General features: G+C 49.0%; 1 protein-coding gene and 1 long non-coding RNA gene across 5 annotated transcripts in view; one reads left to right on the forward strand and one right to left on the reverse strand.

Annotated features, from left to right (window-relative positions):
• The first annotated feature begins 3298 nt into the window (after positions 1 to 3298).
• On the forward strand, positions 3299 to 8410 carry LOC134522156 (uncharacterized). Of its 3 annotated transcripts, none has more exons than XR_010072947.1 (4): positions 3299 to 3629; positions 4573 to 4645; positions 7803 to 8147; positions 8254 to 8410. It is a non-coding gene; the product is annotated as an uncharacterized LOC134522156 (long non-coding RNA). The 3 variants fall into 3 exon arrangements; XR_010072949.1 differs by having other exon boundaries at positions 7803 to 8140; XR_010072948.1 differs by lacking the exon at positions 3299 to 3629 and adding an exon at positions 3651 to 4377.
• GLRA1 (glycine receptor alpha 1) overlaps positions 7558 to 16881 on the reverse strand; it is a 38995-nt gene continuing 29671 nt past the window's right edge. The window contains exons 5-9 of one of the 2 annotated variants that reach the window (XM_063349475.1): positions 14738 to 14820; positions 13941 to 14078; positions 13178 to 13392; positions 12356 to 12502; positions 7558 to 7862 (exon numbers count right to left, since the gene is read on the reverse strand). In XM_063349475.1, the coding sequence (XP_063205545.1) occupies positions 7572 to 7862; positions 12356 to 12502; positions 13178 to 13392; positions 13941 to 14078; positions 14738 to 14820 (874 nt within the window). In that variant the 3' untranslated portion in view covers positions 7558 to 7571. Of the gene's footprint in view, positions 7887 to 12355; positions 12503 to 13177; positions 13393 to 13940; positions 14079 to 14737; positions 14821 to 16881 lie in introns of both variants that reach the window. The other variant, XM_063349474.1, reaches the window with a different exon arrangement.

The raw sequence follows: 16881 nt of genomic DNA on the forward strand, positions 1-16881 counted from the left end.
CCTGTTTAATATTGCATAGCTTTAGTTCAATAAATGCCATTGTTTGGGGAACAGGTATCAAGCGAGAAACACTGAAGCCCAAGCCCCAATTCTGCTACTGTTGGAAGTCGTGGCGTGTTGTTCTCAGCAGGGCTATCACAGGGTGATGCTGAATTAAGCAACACCGCTATCAGGCCTCCCATGTAATTGTGACTGTGAGGGTGTCTTTGCTGCAAGGTTGGTTCAAGCTCATACCCGGAGCTGTAATTTAATGCCCAAATTCTGTGGTGTGCTCAACCCCGGCCAGCTGGCTCAGCTGGATTCATGTCTTTGTCAGACAAGTAACCCAACACTGTCCCGGTATCACCAAGTACCTAAATAAGGTGGACGTGTCCTCCCGCAGACCCCCTGAGGAAGGTGGCCTCAGCCTGCTACAGTGCTAGTGACCCTGGGACCAGCTCCCCCAAAGCTACGCGTGAGCTCTGTGTCCCTCAGACCCGGCGGCTCCAGGCCAGTGCTGCCTGTCCCTGCTTGTGCCAAGCTTGACTCACCTGCCATGGCAATGACGCACCTGCAGCTCTGAGGCAGAGCACGTAGTTAATGACGGCACCTTGTGCCCCAGCCAGGCTCAGCCAAGTTCCCCGGGTAGGTGAAGAGGGCGTCCTTGTTTGGCTTAAGCTACTTAGTAATAGATTTGCCACTTTGATTGCATAAAAGCTAATTTCAAGCCAGGCTGCCTTGTTCATCCCATGCCCAGGAAAAGATGGATGATCTTATACTGGAAGTGCCAACATACTTGAACCTCAGGCTAGGAACAGGTAGTAGGGTTTTGTATCCTCTCTCCTTGCTGAGAACTACAGCTTTTGGGAAGCTGCTGAGGTCCCTCTCCCTTGTGCTTTCTGTGGCGGCTTCTTGCTGTTGGTAGGAGTAGTGGCAGCACTAAGCGCAGCCTGCAAGCCCCAGCAGTGATGCTTTGAGTGCTGATGGGATGGTTAAGCCAACATGAAGCCATCCCTGCCTTCCCCCAAAGTGGCAACATCCTCTTGTGCTGAATCTGTTCCCAGTACACGTGTGTACTGGGAATAGATGGCCCTGGATGGGCTTAGGTGCTCTGTCTACTGTAGACCCAGGAGCAGGAATATCACAAAGATGAGACTTCATTACAATTTCTATTCGGAAGCCTGGCAGTAAAGTGCGTGAGGACTGCAACTCAGGTTTGCTAGACACGATGGTCACGATTGCTTAATATAATCTTGTAATTCCTGCTGCCAGCTTTGACCCTTGCATCACGCCTGTTAGCACCGTCTGCCTTGAATGCCAGGAGAAGACACTGATGTGGCATGCAACCAAACCTCTCCTATTGCCTTTTTTTTCCCTTCCCCTTCTCTTTCAGTCTATACCAGGATCCTTATTTGATAATTTAACCAGTAATTGCCTCTGCTAGGTGCTGAAATCATCCCTCTCTTTATAGACTGCCGTATGGTTTGTGTCCTCTACCACGTTACAGTACCAGGGCCTCTGATCCTTTGCTGGCAGCGTAACGCTGGGACAGCCACGATGGGGTGAGCGAGGGCAGAGATGAACCAGATGAACGAAAGGGTCAGCCTTCGCGTGCATGGGATGGCTGCTGCGAGGGAGATCACAGGCTGGGATTCCTCACCTGGTTTAGCCTGTGTTTCCCATCACCCAGCTGACCCCGGTATCTCCAGCGCTTCGGTGTTCCCTCAGGGTGGGATCACCTGAGAGCATCACCCAAGGGTTGCAAGTCCCAGATTTCTCAGAGCAATGACTCACCCAGCGCAAGCACCAGTGTCTCCCCGTGGGCCGCAGGCAGAGCCTGGGGTCGGTCCCAGCAGGTGCCCCGTGCAAAACGTGCAACAGCTCCTTACACGTCGCCTGGTTCACAACAGCTTATTTCTTCCAGGGCCCTCTGCTGCACACCACAGTAGGAGACTGGGAATATAAGAACCTGATTTCCAATAAACAGCCCCTATATAGCTGGGTCACTCAAAAACATGGAGCCTACAGAGATAACAGCCAAAAGGCCTGCCCGCTCTCTTTTGTGCTGCTTTGCTTTCACACAGAGCACGGTCAAAAAAGACCTCGTTGGCCACCCCCGCGTTCCCCAGGAGTCCCCTTCATGCCTGCTTTGCCATGGGGGCGCTTCCCCACTAACCGCTACCCAGCCCACTGAGGAGGCAGGGGTTTTTATTCACGTATTTTGTCCTGCATTTTCCGAGGTACCTATCCGTGCCAGGCTCTTCAAAGGTTGCAGAGCTGAGGAACTTAACTTATCCCCACGGAAATGAAAGTTCAGGTGGAGAAAGAAGGGAGATGAACACAGAAAAACGCAATATACTCGAACGAGGTAACAGGCTCATGCTGTAGATTCATTTGAGCAAGAGAGATGTGCAACTGCCCTTAAGAAATAATTGTTAAAGAGAAGACGATGAGGGGATGGGAAGACTTAAAGGACCTGAAGTAATTTTGAAGATGCGAAAATTAATGAGTATTAACTTCTGCTTTGGTGCTCACCCTAGCACCCTGAAGAACAATCAAGTATCTCAATTTTCTACTTAAATGGCATACTGTCTGCATACAAATGATACAAATCCATTGAAGCAGGAGCAGCACAAGATACCCCTTACGTGTCCCTTGGAGGAGAAGACAGGAGAGCTTCAGGTGCTTTCTAGAAGGGGAGGGATGGGGTACTTCTTTCACTGAACTGAGCTCTGTGGGACGCTCCGGCAGGGCAGGACCTGCTGCTCGCAGCTCCCCAGACAGGAGACGCGTGGTGGCCAGCTGGCAGGCGGTGGCCCCGGACCTGCACCCGCCCTGGGAGGACTGGGCTTTGAGGGAGAACGGGTCCATATTGCGCTATCTGCTCCTGCTGGTGGCAAGGTTTTGGAGTAAGGAACGGGGGTATCGAAAGAGATTGTCTGTCTTCGGCACAGGGATAAGAGCTACGTTTTATTAAGGAATGGTACAGTACAAAAATATGATTGTATAAAATCTGCGGAAAAAATATGGCACCACTTAAAATAGCCTTTTTTGCCTTTGGTATGTTCCTTTCTTTTTTAAAAAAATACATATTGTAAATACTTCTCATCTTTTTTTCCACCAACATTAGGAAACTAAGCGAGGTCTTCAAATTACAGTTGAGAGAAGGGACAACCAGTAGTGGAATTTAAATTGTCTTGGATTTGCCTTAAAATTAAAGATCTTCAGAAGAGGCAGAAGGAAAAAAAAAAAAAACCCAAACCCAAACCTTCCAGAAAAGTCTGGGGAAAACAAACAAAAAAAAAAGTTTCCGCCCAGTGGAAGTGAGAATATTCAGCATTTGAAACTGTTTGATGCTTTTAGGGAGGAGGTCCCTCAGCCCCGACCAGCGAAGGCTTCCAGCACAGGAGGCAGGAGGCCACCACCAGACCCCCGAGGGGAATGGCCCTGCCCCTGTGTTTAAAGGACGAGCTGCTGTTTGCCCGGGCCAAGGCTGAGCCTTCCAGTCCGTGGCACCGCACGTGCTCGCTGCTCTGTCCTGGACCCTCTTCAGCACCTCGCCGTTTCCCGTGGTACTGCTATCCCAGATGGGAAGCTGCTTTAATCAGGATTCAAAGTGGGGAAAAACTCATCTACCTGACCAAGAAGTAGTAAGTTCACCTTATTTTTTTTTTTTTCTTTTCCACAGTTATATTTATACTTAAGGAAAGATAATTCTTGCTCATGAAGCGATACGTTTCCAGCAACATGTGGAAATAATATTGTTTGGGATAAAGCTATGATTTTTCCAAAGAGTCCAAGTGAATTAGGACCCTGTTGTCTCTCTTTGCTGCTAGGCTGGCTGCTCTCTATTTTATTCAGAGCTTTGGCTTCTGAGCCTTGTTCTGAACAAGAGCTAACAATTACTGAGTTAAATTCCATCAATACGCCCGGAAGCTACCCTGCAATATCAAATCCTGTACATTCTTATAAATGTAATTGCTGGCGCTATTAAAGCAGCCTACGTTGAAGATGTGATAGGTTATCAAAGCAAGTTCTGTTGCAATACAGAGGCTAAACACAGCCTAGTACAGATGGAGAAAAATGTTTGATTTTGTAAAGGGCACAGGCTTGCCAGGGGCATTTGGGACATTCTAAGGTCTCGTCTACGTGGTGAAACTGTCTGGCAGGACGTCTGTGGGACAGGTATCTCAGCACCCTCAGACCTTTGCCAAGCCCCCAGCACGTTTCACGTCGGGGTGTGAGCGCTGCTCGCCGTCACGGTGCAGGCAGCCCTGGGGCTGGAAAGCAGCCTGAATGGAAACTGGCTGCTCAATGGAGAGAAAATAACACTGCTTATGGTGAGCATCCAACGCGCCTAACGGTTGGCAGAGTCAAACTGGATGCAAAGGCGGGCTGGTAAGCGTGTAATTCTTATTTCGCTCCCTAAACTCCCGTGGGCTCCACTAGCAGCTGAAGTGCTTCTGTAGGAGCAGGAAACACAAGCATCTTTCTGATGATTTCCAGTCCCTAATTTGCCTTCCTCGGTGCCAAGAAGTGACACTGGAGCTCTACTGAAGCAGTAACTGCGAGTTTATCTGTGTCTCCAAGCAGCAGGTCTAGGATGATCATGGGATTCCTCTTTGGTCTCGAGGCCCTTCTCTAAGCTGGAGCAGAATGAAGCCAGGTGGGAATGTATTCCTTCTCCTTGCTCTGGTCTTGTCCTTAGGATGCAGGATCAAAACTCACTTGGGTGGGAGGATGGTGTGTGGGATTTGTTAACAACCAACAGGCAACTCCTTAGAGCAGCTCCAGTTAGGAAGGAAACCCGCAGCCCTGCAGCTGGCCGTGCCCTGGTGAGCCACCCCAGGTAGCCCGGGGGGACCAAGAAGTTGTGTGAACCACGACCAAATTGCCCGACCCCTAAGTGCAAGGTCTGGGCATCCAGGCGGGAGACCTTTTTTTGCCCAAATAACAGCGATTTGTGGTTGTTCCCCTGGGTGAGGAAGGAGCCGCGGTGCGTGGGCTGCCAAGCCTCTGCCTTGCTGCCGGGCAGGGAGGGGAATTCCCTGGATTTGCTCTTTCATCTCAGACAAGGACGCGCCGTTTAAAGCAATCGCACAACCCGCAGTTGGCACGGCCGGCCGGCGCGCACGCAGGGAGAGTTCAATAATTCAGCAAGCAAAACCAGAGCCAGCAGCGGATTTGGGCTCCAGCCAAGGCTCGGAAAGTTGTCCCCGCATCAAATAACGGCTCTGCTCGACAGCTTGAGCTCTCCCTCCTCGGGAAAGCGCTGTCTGCCAGGGGAAGGAGAAATCCTCAGCTCAAGTTTGCTGCTGCTGCTCTAACAGGGGGAAGGGGCCGACGTACTGGTTCATGTGGTATCGGGTGACCTTTCCCTGTCTCAGCAGTGCAAAGGGAGTCAGAAAGCTAGGTGGCTTTGCCAAAACATTAGGAAATATTGCCGTTTGCCCTAGTCCACACAGTGACCATCATGCTTTTTAATTTTTTCTCCTTTCTTTTTCCTTGTTGTTCGTATCCTTTGTTTCTTTTCTTTTCCTTTTTTCTTTTTTTTTTTTTCTTTTTTTTTTTTTGAATAAAGTGTATTTAGTGCTGGTGAAAGGTGCTGAATTGGCAGCCTTGGAAAGGGGTGTCTCTCTGCCCAGCCCAGGAGAGCTCTGGTGCTTTCTCTGGGCTTCCTCCTCGTGGCACCGACCCTGTGCTAGGACGGCTGGCGGGTCCCTGTGCCCCCCCTGCCCTCTCCCGTAGCTGCCCCTGGCTGCACTGGTTGGGACACCCGTGGCTGAGCACAGGTTCCCACCTCCCATCCCAGGCTTGGATGCTGCTGTCCTGGGCTGGACCTGGCAGGGCTGGAGGGTGCTTTGCTGCGAGCTGCTCCGGCTGCCGTGGGGGACGCAGCTTCTGCGAGCGGGAAGCTGTCTGTTCCCATCCTGTGGTCCAGCCCGGAGCAGGAGACGGGGGTGAGGGAGAGTGGAAGCACCCCTTGGGTGCCACCTGTCCCTCTGCTTTCGTTTAGTGCCTAATCCAGACCTGACGCCAAGTGCTTCAGTGCAGACTGATTGTCTCTTCCTTCACGCTCTCCTTTACCCGCCTCGCTAAAGTGCAAACGAACGCCACCGAATGGCCCCGGGTCCCAGCGAGGCAAGCGGGGCATCAAGCCCTCCCCTCGCCCGTGCCGGCCCCGAGCTGGGGGCTTTCAAAGGACACCCTGGAGGCGTTTGGTGTGTGTCCCCCACCCCAACCACCAACCTGTGCTACCACTTGGCCAAAGGGAGACCCCTTTGCTCACCCATTCCCACCTCCCTCCCCCCCTCCCCGCTTCCCTATCCCCACCAAACTCTGCCAGCCTCCCCCCCCTGCCCGGGGCGAAGCAGCCTGCTCCGTCTTCCCATCCATGTTAAAGCTAAATGCAGCACCAAAATAGATACAAAAATAGAGTTTTGGGACCATCGGCCCAGATTAGCTATTAATATTACTGCTATGAAATGTCTGAAAATAAAAGCCGCTCTCTCTGTACACACCGTCCCCCCCCGCCCGCCCCTTACTGACAATATTGCAGCTCGCCCCGTCCTGTCACAACAAGGCGTGAATATGCCTGTTTTCTCTATATTTTAAATATAATTTCTGCTTTAACTCATCCAACGCTTCCTTCCCCCCCCCCGCATTGTAAACAAACATGGCAGAAAGGGGTTTGGAAAAACAAAAAAATAAATATAAATCCTTCATCATTTCTAGTGATCTGAATTATTGTATATATAGTATTTCTGACTCCTGGGACTTGAATCCCGCCAGGTCATTTAAAAGGACATAAGGTACCTGCAATTTCTGCTGGAGGCCCTGATGTCCTTCTCGGGTTTCCCATTGGATGCTCTCTGATGGGGATGCAAGAGATAATGTATTTGCTTTCCTCTATCCGAAAGTCACAAAGTGTTTGATTGGCAAACCCGTGACTAAAAAAAGTAAATATATAAAATAAACAACTACCCGCAGCCTCTTTCTTAAGTTTCCCCGTCTATCCAGTTTTCAAAGTGCAAACCTAGAGAAGCATAGAATGATTTTCTTGGTTTGTTTTTTTTTTTTTTTTCTCCTTTTGTTAGGGCGTTTTTTCTCCACGTGCTTGACTGGTATGGCCTTTCTATAGCAAAAGTCAGATAAAGCGTAATTGCAGTCGTTTCTGCACATGGAATTATGAATCATTCCAGTGACTTGAGAATCTAAGCTGTTAATAGGCTAAAAAAAGGATTTTTTTTGTTTGTTTATCTTTTTTTTTGATTGTTTTCTTTTTGCATTATAATTAAGCATGAATATATATTAATATATTACACTGCTTGGATTGCAGCTGGAGCAATCCAAACCTTCCTACGCTGTAAAACTAACCCCCACCCTGCACTCCCCAGGTCAAGAGCTTTTTTTTTTCTCCTCCCTCTGCCGGTTATCCTGAATTCACATGATTAAAAGTCCCTCCCAGCCCCCCTCCCCCTTTTTTTTTTTTTTTTAGTAGATATTGCCACATTCTTAAATTCATGCATTGCTGCATTGCTATTGCACATATATAAAGGATTGCTCGCCCCCTCCCAGCTGCTCCCCTTCCCTCACTGGTTGTGCACGTCCTCTCTGCGGACGATCTTGTAGATGATCCAGTAGAAAATGTTGAAGATGAGGAAGGCCATAGGGAAGCCGATGCGGGAGATCTTGTCGATCTTCTTGGCTCGCTGAATGAAGAGCTTTCGCATCTCCTCGGGGGAGCGGGACGGCGGGGGGACCGGGTTGGCTGTGTTGTTGTTGTTGGCGCCCTTGACGGAGATGCCGTCCTTGGCTTGTAGGCAAGCTGGTCCCATCCCGTAGGCGGTGAAGTTGAACCTGCCTTCACCAGCTTCGTCCTCCTGAAACAGATTCAGCATGGGACTCTACTTAAAATGAGATATAGACAGTGCACCCTCGCTATAAGGCTCTCCACTGACGGCTTCCTGCTCTGCAAGGGAAAGACACCTCCGTCATGCCCCGACCCCAGCGCCCTTGGGCAAACCCCCTGCTCTTGGGAGATCAGCCTTATAGAGGGGTGCCAGCTGCGTGACGCACAGAGGCAAATCAGGGGATCCAGGCACCCCATGGAGAACAGGACGGACTTCCACCCCACCGGCTTCTTTGACATACTTGAACGGTTTGTGGTACTGCCTTCATTTTTCCAATTGCATCCCCTGTTTTGCTTCTGTCTCTCCCCCCCGCCCCCCAGTTCCTATCAGCACCTTCTTTGCTTTGCCTGTGCTGTATCAGCTTGCCCAGAAGGAGTGGGCTCCATGTAACTCAGGTAGTCGAAGCCAAGGCTTCCTACAGAGTTACATGGACGCGCAGGCGCCGAGACCCGTCCAGGAAAAGACCTCTGCAGGCAGCGTGCAACCAGCCCTTGGAGCCCCACAGCCCCTCCCCACAAGACATCTTTTAGGTAAGGAACAGAAGTGTCCTTCTGCGGGTCAATAGTAAGTCATGGCTGCTTGTGCTAATTCCAATTATTGAGCAAGAAAAATAATTTGCTTTCCAGTCTAAAGGCAAATGCTAATGCTGCTTTTTGGTGGAGGCCTTGCAGGCTTTTCAGAGTGATTTAGCCCTATTTTGTTGAACGTGGGGACGTAATCACAGGGAAAGCCAGGTTTGGCCAAAGTAACACAACCAGCGCGTTGCAGAGGCAGGGTCAGAACCCCAAGTCTCTTGACTACAGGTCACCGAGGCTAATTGTTAGACCTATGGCGCTAATTATCTGTGATGGGGGCTGATCCACGCCGTGTCCCCCAGCGCTGACCTGTGTCCCCCAACGCTGACCTACCTACCGGCCCCCTCCCTCGCAGCCCGCCTGCCCCATGTGCCCTGCTGCCCCTTCCTCTCTTCTTTGCAGAGTGTCTTTCCTGGATGGCCCCTGTGTCGAGCAGGTGGCTGCGTGGGATGGAGGCACCGTGCCAGGGGGCTGGGGTGGAGGAGGAGGACGAAGAGCACGCTGGCATATCTGAGCAAAGCAAAACAACCCAAATAAAATCAAGCCTTCTTTGGTTTTGGGGGGTTTTTTTTGGTTTTTTTTTGTTTTTTTTTTTTTGGGGGAGGGCGGCAAGCTGCTGAGTTGTGTGACCTACCAGCAGGTTATTTGTTTCAAAGCTGGCTGAGATGAATTTGCAGGCCTTTGGATAACTATTCCCTGCTCTGGTTGTGTCCCCTTGGTGTATCTCTGGTCCCTGGCACCTGAGACTTGAAGAGCCTTAAACCTCTTTGCCTCCTAACAGTGCCTCTGTGAAGAGGCAGTGCTCTGGTCAGGTAAACCGAGGCACCAAAAATTAGGACCCAGCTGTTCTTAGGGCTGGGTGAGCCCAGGTGCCAAACATCTAGTAAGAGATGCTTTGTGAGCAGGGAGTCCATGTTCACAGGGACTCTTCCCTTGGCTCGCTTGGAGAGAATTCAGTCAAAAGGCTGATTTTCCGATGACAGGCGATGCAGGCGTTCTGCTTTTCAGGCGGCCAGAACCTGCCCTGCAGGTGAGGCACTGGCAGTGAGGGTGGATGGGGACCCGGAGGGCTACAGGCAGCGGGGGCCACTTCTGACCTTCCTGCTCCGCCTCGGGGGCGGCGAGCACTGGCACCCCTCAGCTCTGGGGTGTCAGGGAGAGTTTTGCAAAGGTGCCTCTCCTCCCTAACTTGTCCCCCTTTCTTTAACTGGAGTCCTTCGTGCAGATAATCACGCGTGCCTGGGCTGCCAAGGCCTGGCTTTCTGAGTTGCTCCAAGCTTATAGACCTTCTCATCACATCTGTGTCATGGGGCTTCAGGTAAAACTGCCTCTGCTCTTCTCTGGTTGCACAAACACACATCCACTGACACATCTGGTTTAGCCTGAATCATTTAATTCCCTAATTTACTGAATTTCTTTTCTCCCCTCGTTGCAGAAGGGCCACCGTCTGTTTTCTGTGGCTGATTTGTGTTGTGTGACTGCCGTACCCAGGACAGAGAAGCTAACGGTGCCTTTTTCAAGGTGTCATATCAAAGGAGAAGGGAAAAGGCATCACCAGCCACAAGCCATGGGCTGGCCTCCTTGGGCTGGGTCTCCAAATACACTCCAGGTGGGTCTGATGATGATGTCTTATTAACCAGACTGGTCCATGCCTTGAAGGGGACAGTGACTGTCTCTGGCCATCCCAGTCCCTACACCTTGCAATGCTTGGACCTGTCTGCCTCAGTAAATACAGAGTGATGGGTTTGGAGAGAGCTGTCTGGTCAATCTTTCTAGTCTAGTCCTCCCCCTTCTTCCAGAGGGAAGGAGGTGAGAGGTGGCTCAGAAATGGAAAGGCCCAATTGAAACATGGCAACAGATTTTTATTGATTTAATTTGCATTTTTTAGAGAGGAAGAAAAGATTCTTAATGATGACAATAGGCTAGCACCTTGCATCTAACTCTCAGGAAAGTAAGAAACAGATTTGTCTGGATTCACTTGTATTCATGCCAGAGCGTGGCACATTGTCTGGCGCGTTGAGCTGTGAAGAATGGCTAGTAGGTCTTGATTTGGGCAGACCTAATAAATGTGGGCATGGGCTGGTCCTCTCCCCAGCTGCCTCCACCAGCACAGACCACTGCAACATCTCACTTGTCTTTAGGCTGGCATGTCATACCTAAACCGGGCAGAGCTACCCGGACGAGTCAGGACATTGGGACAGAGCAACTAGGTTGGTTGGCAGCTGCACGAATCCATTTGCATATTTGCAGTCAGCTCCTAGTTTTCTGATGAGCCTGCAAACCTTGTTCATTTTGCTTTTGCAAGTGTTTTTGTTTATGCTTTGTTCCAATTAAATTGCTGTGAGATTGGGCAGGGATTGTAATAGCAGCCTTGTGTTCAATGGAACATCTCTGGCAAATATCTTTTAAACTCATCTGTGTATTAGTGGCTTTTTTCCTCCTTATTGTTTTCTCCACGGAGCAATCTGCATACAACAGCACGGATCCAGAGACAGGATGCCTGAATCTAGATGAAGAGATAAATGCACTACAAGGCACCCACGTTGGGTGGCTTTAGCTTCAGCTCTATTAAGCAGGCTGTATCTTCTGAACCAAAACTGCCCCAGTTGATTTTGGGATGATAGGGTCTTGCTCTGGCCAGACAAAATCAGTGGGTGCTGATGGTCTGATCTGTTGTATCTTTTCCCTTGCATTTTTCCAACACTTTTCATCCCTGGTCCTGACTGGGTTGGGGACAAGTGAACATCTCCTGTTTTGCAGATAGGACAACTGAAACAGAAAGGCAAATCTACGAAGAGACACGGATTCCTGCTTCTTAGCCCCCACTGCCTCCTGGAATGGTGGAAGTTCTCCAAGCACACACTGTGAACTGCTGTAGGATGGGTTAGACCCTGGGAAAGACTTTAAATGGCTGGGACAATGAAACAAAGGAATGGGCCATCTCTGGGTAGGGTGGATCACGGAGGGGGGGGCTCTTTAAGATAGAGGGTCGCCAAATACCAATGAGGAATATTTTAGACAGATCTTTGTTGTCTTCTAGGGGCTCTCTTGAGATTCCCATCAGCAAAATTGTGTTGTTTTTTTTTCTTGGTAAATTTACTGTTTTTTTAATGCCAGCTTGAGGGCAGCCTCTCACACCTGGTGCTGAAACTTTCATACCACCTACCTGATTCTACCAGTTAATTAAGGACAGTTTTAAAATACCTTTGGTCTTGTGATCCCAGTCCCCTTTATCTTTCTTTCTAGTGCACCCTGTGAGGTGAAATCTTTGCTGTGGTACCTCAACCTAAAAGCTAGTGGAGTCCAGGCTGCAGGAGATGCGTGTCTATGTGACGCATGCATGCTCGGGTTGGCGTCAGTCATGGCGAGTAAGCATGGAGCGAGGCTGAGAATAACGCTCTTTCCTTCTGAGAGGAATTTGCAGTCAGTCTGAGAAGCAGATGCTTTTGAACACGGAGATGACAGAGACAAAAGAGGTGTTACTTACCTCTGGGCTAATGTAGGCTGTCTTGTTGGGGGATGCTGTTCTCTGATAGACATCCCTCGCGCCTCCCTGCCTGCCTCCCCCCAGCCCTCTCTCTGTCTTCTGAAGAGGAGAACTCAGACCAGAACATTGTTGTGTGAAAACTGTTCTGTCGAGAGCAAGCCTTTCGGCTCAGACCACTTGGCTAGCTAACAAAAACCAGCCTGCTGGACACCTGGGGTCAGCAGACTGTTAGAAGAGACACAGTTCATCGAGGTAGCCCTGCTTTTTCATGTGTGACCCTCCTTAACACCTGACCATATACTGAGGACTTCCCTGAGGGCTAGTGGTTCGGTTCAGTTGACCATGTAGTGATATTCTGCTGGGACAGATTCCAGCCGTGTCCTTCACGCTTTATGTATTACCTTATGGTGCCTTCTCTTCCTTCTGAACCTGAGCAGCTCTTTGTGCTGCCGAGACACGAAGTTGACGGCAGCGTACTCCAGAAGTGCGGAGAACACAAACAGCAAGCACACAGCCATCCAAATGTCTATGGCCTTCACATAGGACACCTAGGAGTCAGAGAGAGTGACTGAGATAGGGTCGAAATGCCTTTTTGCTTCCCGTTTTACATGTAACACCCAAGGCCTTTGGAAGGAGTTGATCAAGCCATGATATGGTTGACATCCGCTCTTGGATACTAAAATCTGTCTCATTTAACATGAACGTATTATCAGGCCACTGAAACTGCTCCTGGGCTCTTAAGTAGCAATAACTCTACAGTTTTTCATTTATCCATATAAATGAAATCCATATCTTGGTTGTGATGGTTTATATGCAAGGAAAACAGTAACCCAATCTGACCACACCAGAAGGCCTTTGTAACAGGGAAATTCATTACTACTACAAAAGTATGATGGTCAGGTGGGTAAAAGGTAGACCATAGAGTGCATATCCATGTGTGGATGTTGCAGGGGTTTGTAAGGTACAGAGCTCCTGGCTGCTGGGAGCTGTGGTGGATCTTGACACGAGTACTGAATCTTAGGGGAAGTTTTGCTGCTAAACTCTGCTAAAATTTTTGCAGGGGGGGACTGGAATTTGTTCTGCTTGCCCTTAAACGGGAATAGGGCGATGGCAGCAGAATGCCTCTTGTGCTGAGCAGGAGGGTCTGTGCGGTGACTTACTTATGGTGCTGTCCCCAGAGAGTGCACATTTCCTCCCCCTGTGAAGATACGCGTGTTCCCTACCTTGGGCAGTGATGCTCTGGAACCAGAACTCTGCGTGGTCATGGTGAGCACTGTGGTGATCCCCAGGCCAACACGAGCAGGTGCAGCATCCATATTGATCCAGAAGGAGATCCAGGACAGAATGACAATAAGGAGGCTGGGGATGTACATCTGGATCAAGTAATAGCCCATCTGCCGCTCCAGGTGGAAACGAGCTTCTATACAGGTGAACTTGCCTGAGAGGGATGGGAGATACATGGAAGATCACTGGTAAGGCAAGAAGAGCCTCCTGTTTTCAGCTATTGTCTGGGGACTTTCCTTGCATTGCCTAGAACTGGAGTCTTGTTAGAGGAGGAAATTAACAGCTGCTGCCCAGTTCTGAAATATGGATGTACAACATCAACAGAGCAAAGAAAGCTCTTGGCAGTATGTCCTTTGTCGCTTAGATTTCACCTGCTCCCTTGCATCAAAGGCAAAAGAAGATGCTGGGGGAGAAGGTCCAGACCAAATACCCTTGAACTGTTGCAGGTGTTACTGGGGAGGGTTCCACAAATTTGTGTATTAGCTTTTTATTGGCTATATATCTGCATATTTACTGGCAATGCATCTACGTGTATTTATATATATATACTGTCCCTAGCTGTGTAGAACAAGGTTTGTATCACCAGAGTGCCGTCAGACAGAGCAAGAGACTCTGGCAAATGCAGAGTCCCCAGTTCCCCTCTGAGGAACCCAGCTCTGGGTAAGTACAAGGGTACAAGTTACAAGGGTAAACAGCACTGACCTGTGTTGTAGTGCTTTGTGCAGTATCTCAAATCTTTTTCTTCTTTGAGGATAAACTGAGGCAATGTCAGCCCATCAGCAACTTGCACGGCTCCTTTTTCTTGCCACTCAAATATGAGATCATTCATCGTGTAGCCAACTGTTGAGAGGAGGGGACGGACACCGTGTGAAACATTAAATACTGATCTGGAAAGGGACAGATTTGTCGACGAGAGCTATGCTTGGAGGCAGGGACTTATCCCGGCCTTCCTTGGCAATGCTGTAATGAATGGGATTTGGGTTGAGGCAGAACTGCTCGTGCATATGGTAAAAGCTAGGCTAATGATCTGCACTGGAGCTCTGACGGTGTGCAATGATGGTCTGCAGTAACACACATTTTTTTCTTCAATTTGGCCTGTTGAGCTATTTGCTGTTTTTTCAAACTTGACCTCTTTCTCTGAATGAAGTTGTTCATCGTCTTTGCTTCCTTTGGGATAAGCGACATGTACAAGGGGCAAATGTTCATTCAGAGAGAAAAAATCCCATTTGCAGCTGAGAATGCTTTCACCTTTCTCCTCCAAAGTGAAAGGCCAATGTAAATACAAGCAAGCCAGTGCTCCTCTCATGGGATCTTTTAAGATTTGGCTTCTCTAGGAAATGTCACGTGCTGAATGAATGGAAAATCCTGAGCAAGTGGTTCTTGAGCAAGCCTCCAGAGAAGGCTGAACTGGGAAGGGGTTGCAGCTGGGGAAGGAGATGGCAGGGGAGAGGGAAAACATGTTGTCTCCTCTCCAAAATGGAGATGCACGCAGGACTCACAGCTTTCCAACTGCATGATGCACGTCTGTACGTCCATGGGGAAGTTCTTCAGGTCCATGGGGCAGGCCAGAGTCAGCGTGATCCTGAAGAGAGAAGACAACACACGCGAATGCCAAAGTTTGTGGTACTGGTGAGGGGGTGAACCCTCTCGGACATCCAATGTTGCAAACAGGCTGGTACCTTGCCCAAGACACACTGGTGTGCTGGGGGGAACGACTGATCTTTCACCTCTTCCCTGCCTGTGCTTTCAGACGTGCTGTTGGGAAGCATCAGAGACACTGAACATTTGGGTCTGTGATGTAATTCCCAACAGAGTCGCCTGCTGCAGATGGCGTTTCATTGCGATGTTGTTTTGGACTGTGCAGAACAGAGAGTTCCCACACCAAATGGTTTTGCTGCTTCGGTCTTAATTTCTTGCCTCAGGTTAACAACAGTCTGGATTAACATCAAGCCCAAACCCGTTCTCTGGACCCCCCCAGATGCAGGTCTAGAGACTGGGAACTGTTTGGAAGTCTTTGAACTGACATTTCTGCGTCAAAAAACCCCATGAATTTTGGTCAAGATCACACATTGCTGGGGGGGAAAAGAGAGACTTTGGTGGGGTTTTCTGCAGGGAAGATACTCTGTGGTATGTCAATATGAACCTTTGTATGTTCCTGGATTCCTGCTGTGCCTCTTGAGACCTCTACTTTTGTCTCCCAAGCTCCATTTTCCACTAGGTGCAGGCTGCAATTTCTGTGGTATATTGCAGTGCTGCCCTATTATACCATGATCTGTGCTCAAGAAGTTTGTTTGGTTCAACAAGCTGATATTAAATGATTTGATTCAGATAGCTAGACTCGTGTTATTTGGTTTGATAATGCTGAAAATGCTGTTCCCCGAAGTGTGTAGATTTTTCAGCTTTTTGCCTTGATGTAGAAATAGCAGAATATCCTGGGGGACAGGAATTGAATTTTTCTATCATCAAACCTGCAAGAAACTTAGCAGGAGGGAAAGATGCTTTAACTCAAATCCTTATGTTGGAAGACATTCTCTGCTTGAGTTTAGAGGCATGTTGGGACAGATGCGACAGTAGAAAGAATCGATCTGTTCAAGTTTCGTCGTTATGAAAGCAACTGCATTCTCTGTATTTAAGCAAACACCTCACTAGAAGAGAGTCACCACTAGCCTTTGCCCACCTTGTTTTTCTCATCACATCTCTGACAGGGAACTTCATCTCTGATCAATCAGAGAGATAAGCCTTCAATGAGATCTTCCAGACAAGCCCTGTGAGAATTTCCTGCAAGTATCTGCCCGATGTGAAGCAGGGGTGGCTGTGGCTGCCCGTAGGTCATGAGACACTGAGCACATGCTGGACAGGCGTGTGCTGAGAAGGGATCAGAGAGTGAAATCCTCAGGGGTGATTTTTGGTGGATGCAGTGTTGAGCATTTTCAGTCTTGGGTCCATGGGACAAATTTCACTTTCTTGTAAATGCCTTGCCTAGAGTTTGACCATCGCAAATAGTAGTAGCGAAGATCCAGTTAGAAAATGGCAGAGCACTTTAGACGGAAACCTTTTTTTTAAAAAGGAAAGGCTATTTCTCTTTTTGGAAACTCTTTGCATTTACATTGTGCTCATCCATCATGCATGCCATGAATTTTCAGTACTTAAAATGGGGCTTATAAGAAAGATGGAGACAAACTTTTCAGCAGCACCTGTTGCAGTAGGACCAGGAGTAATGGCTTTTAAGCTAAAAGAGGGTAGATTCAGACTAGATATAAGGAAGAAATTCTTCACAGTTGGGGTGGTGAGACACTGGCACAAGTTGCCCAGAGAAGCTGTGGATGCCCCATCCCTGGAAACATTTAAGGTCAGGTTGGACGGGGCTCTGAGCAACTTGATCTACTTGAAGATGTTTCAGCTCATTGTAGGGGGGGTTCGACTAGACGACCTTTAAAGGTCCCTTCCAAGCCAAACTATTCTATGATTCTATGAAAAAGAAACCTATATTTTCATTTGGAAATGAGAGAGATATAGGAAAGTTCTTTTTTTTTAAACAGTAGAAATTTTTTGCCTTGAAAACAGTGATGAGCCACAGCCACTTTGCTCCACGTCCCCTGCTGAGTCATTGCTCTGTTTTGCAGAGCAACCCCAGGGCTAGGGT

Source organism: Chroicocephalus ridibundus, chromosome 11, assembly GCF_963924245.1.
Source record: "Chroicocephalus ridibundus chromosome 11, bChrRid1.1, whole genome shotgun sequence".
NCBI classification, from domain to species: domain Eukaryota; kingdom Metazoa; phylum Chordata; class Aves; order Charadriiformes; family Laridae; genus Chroicocephalus; species Chroicocephalus ridibundus.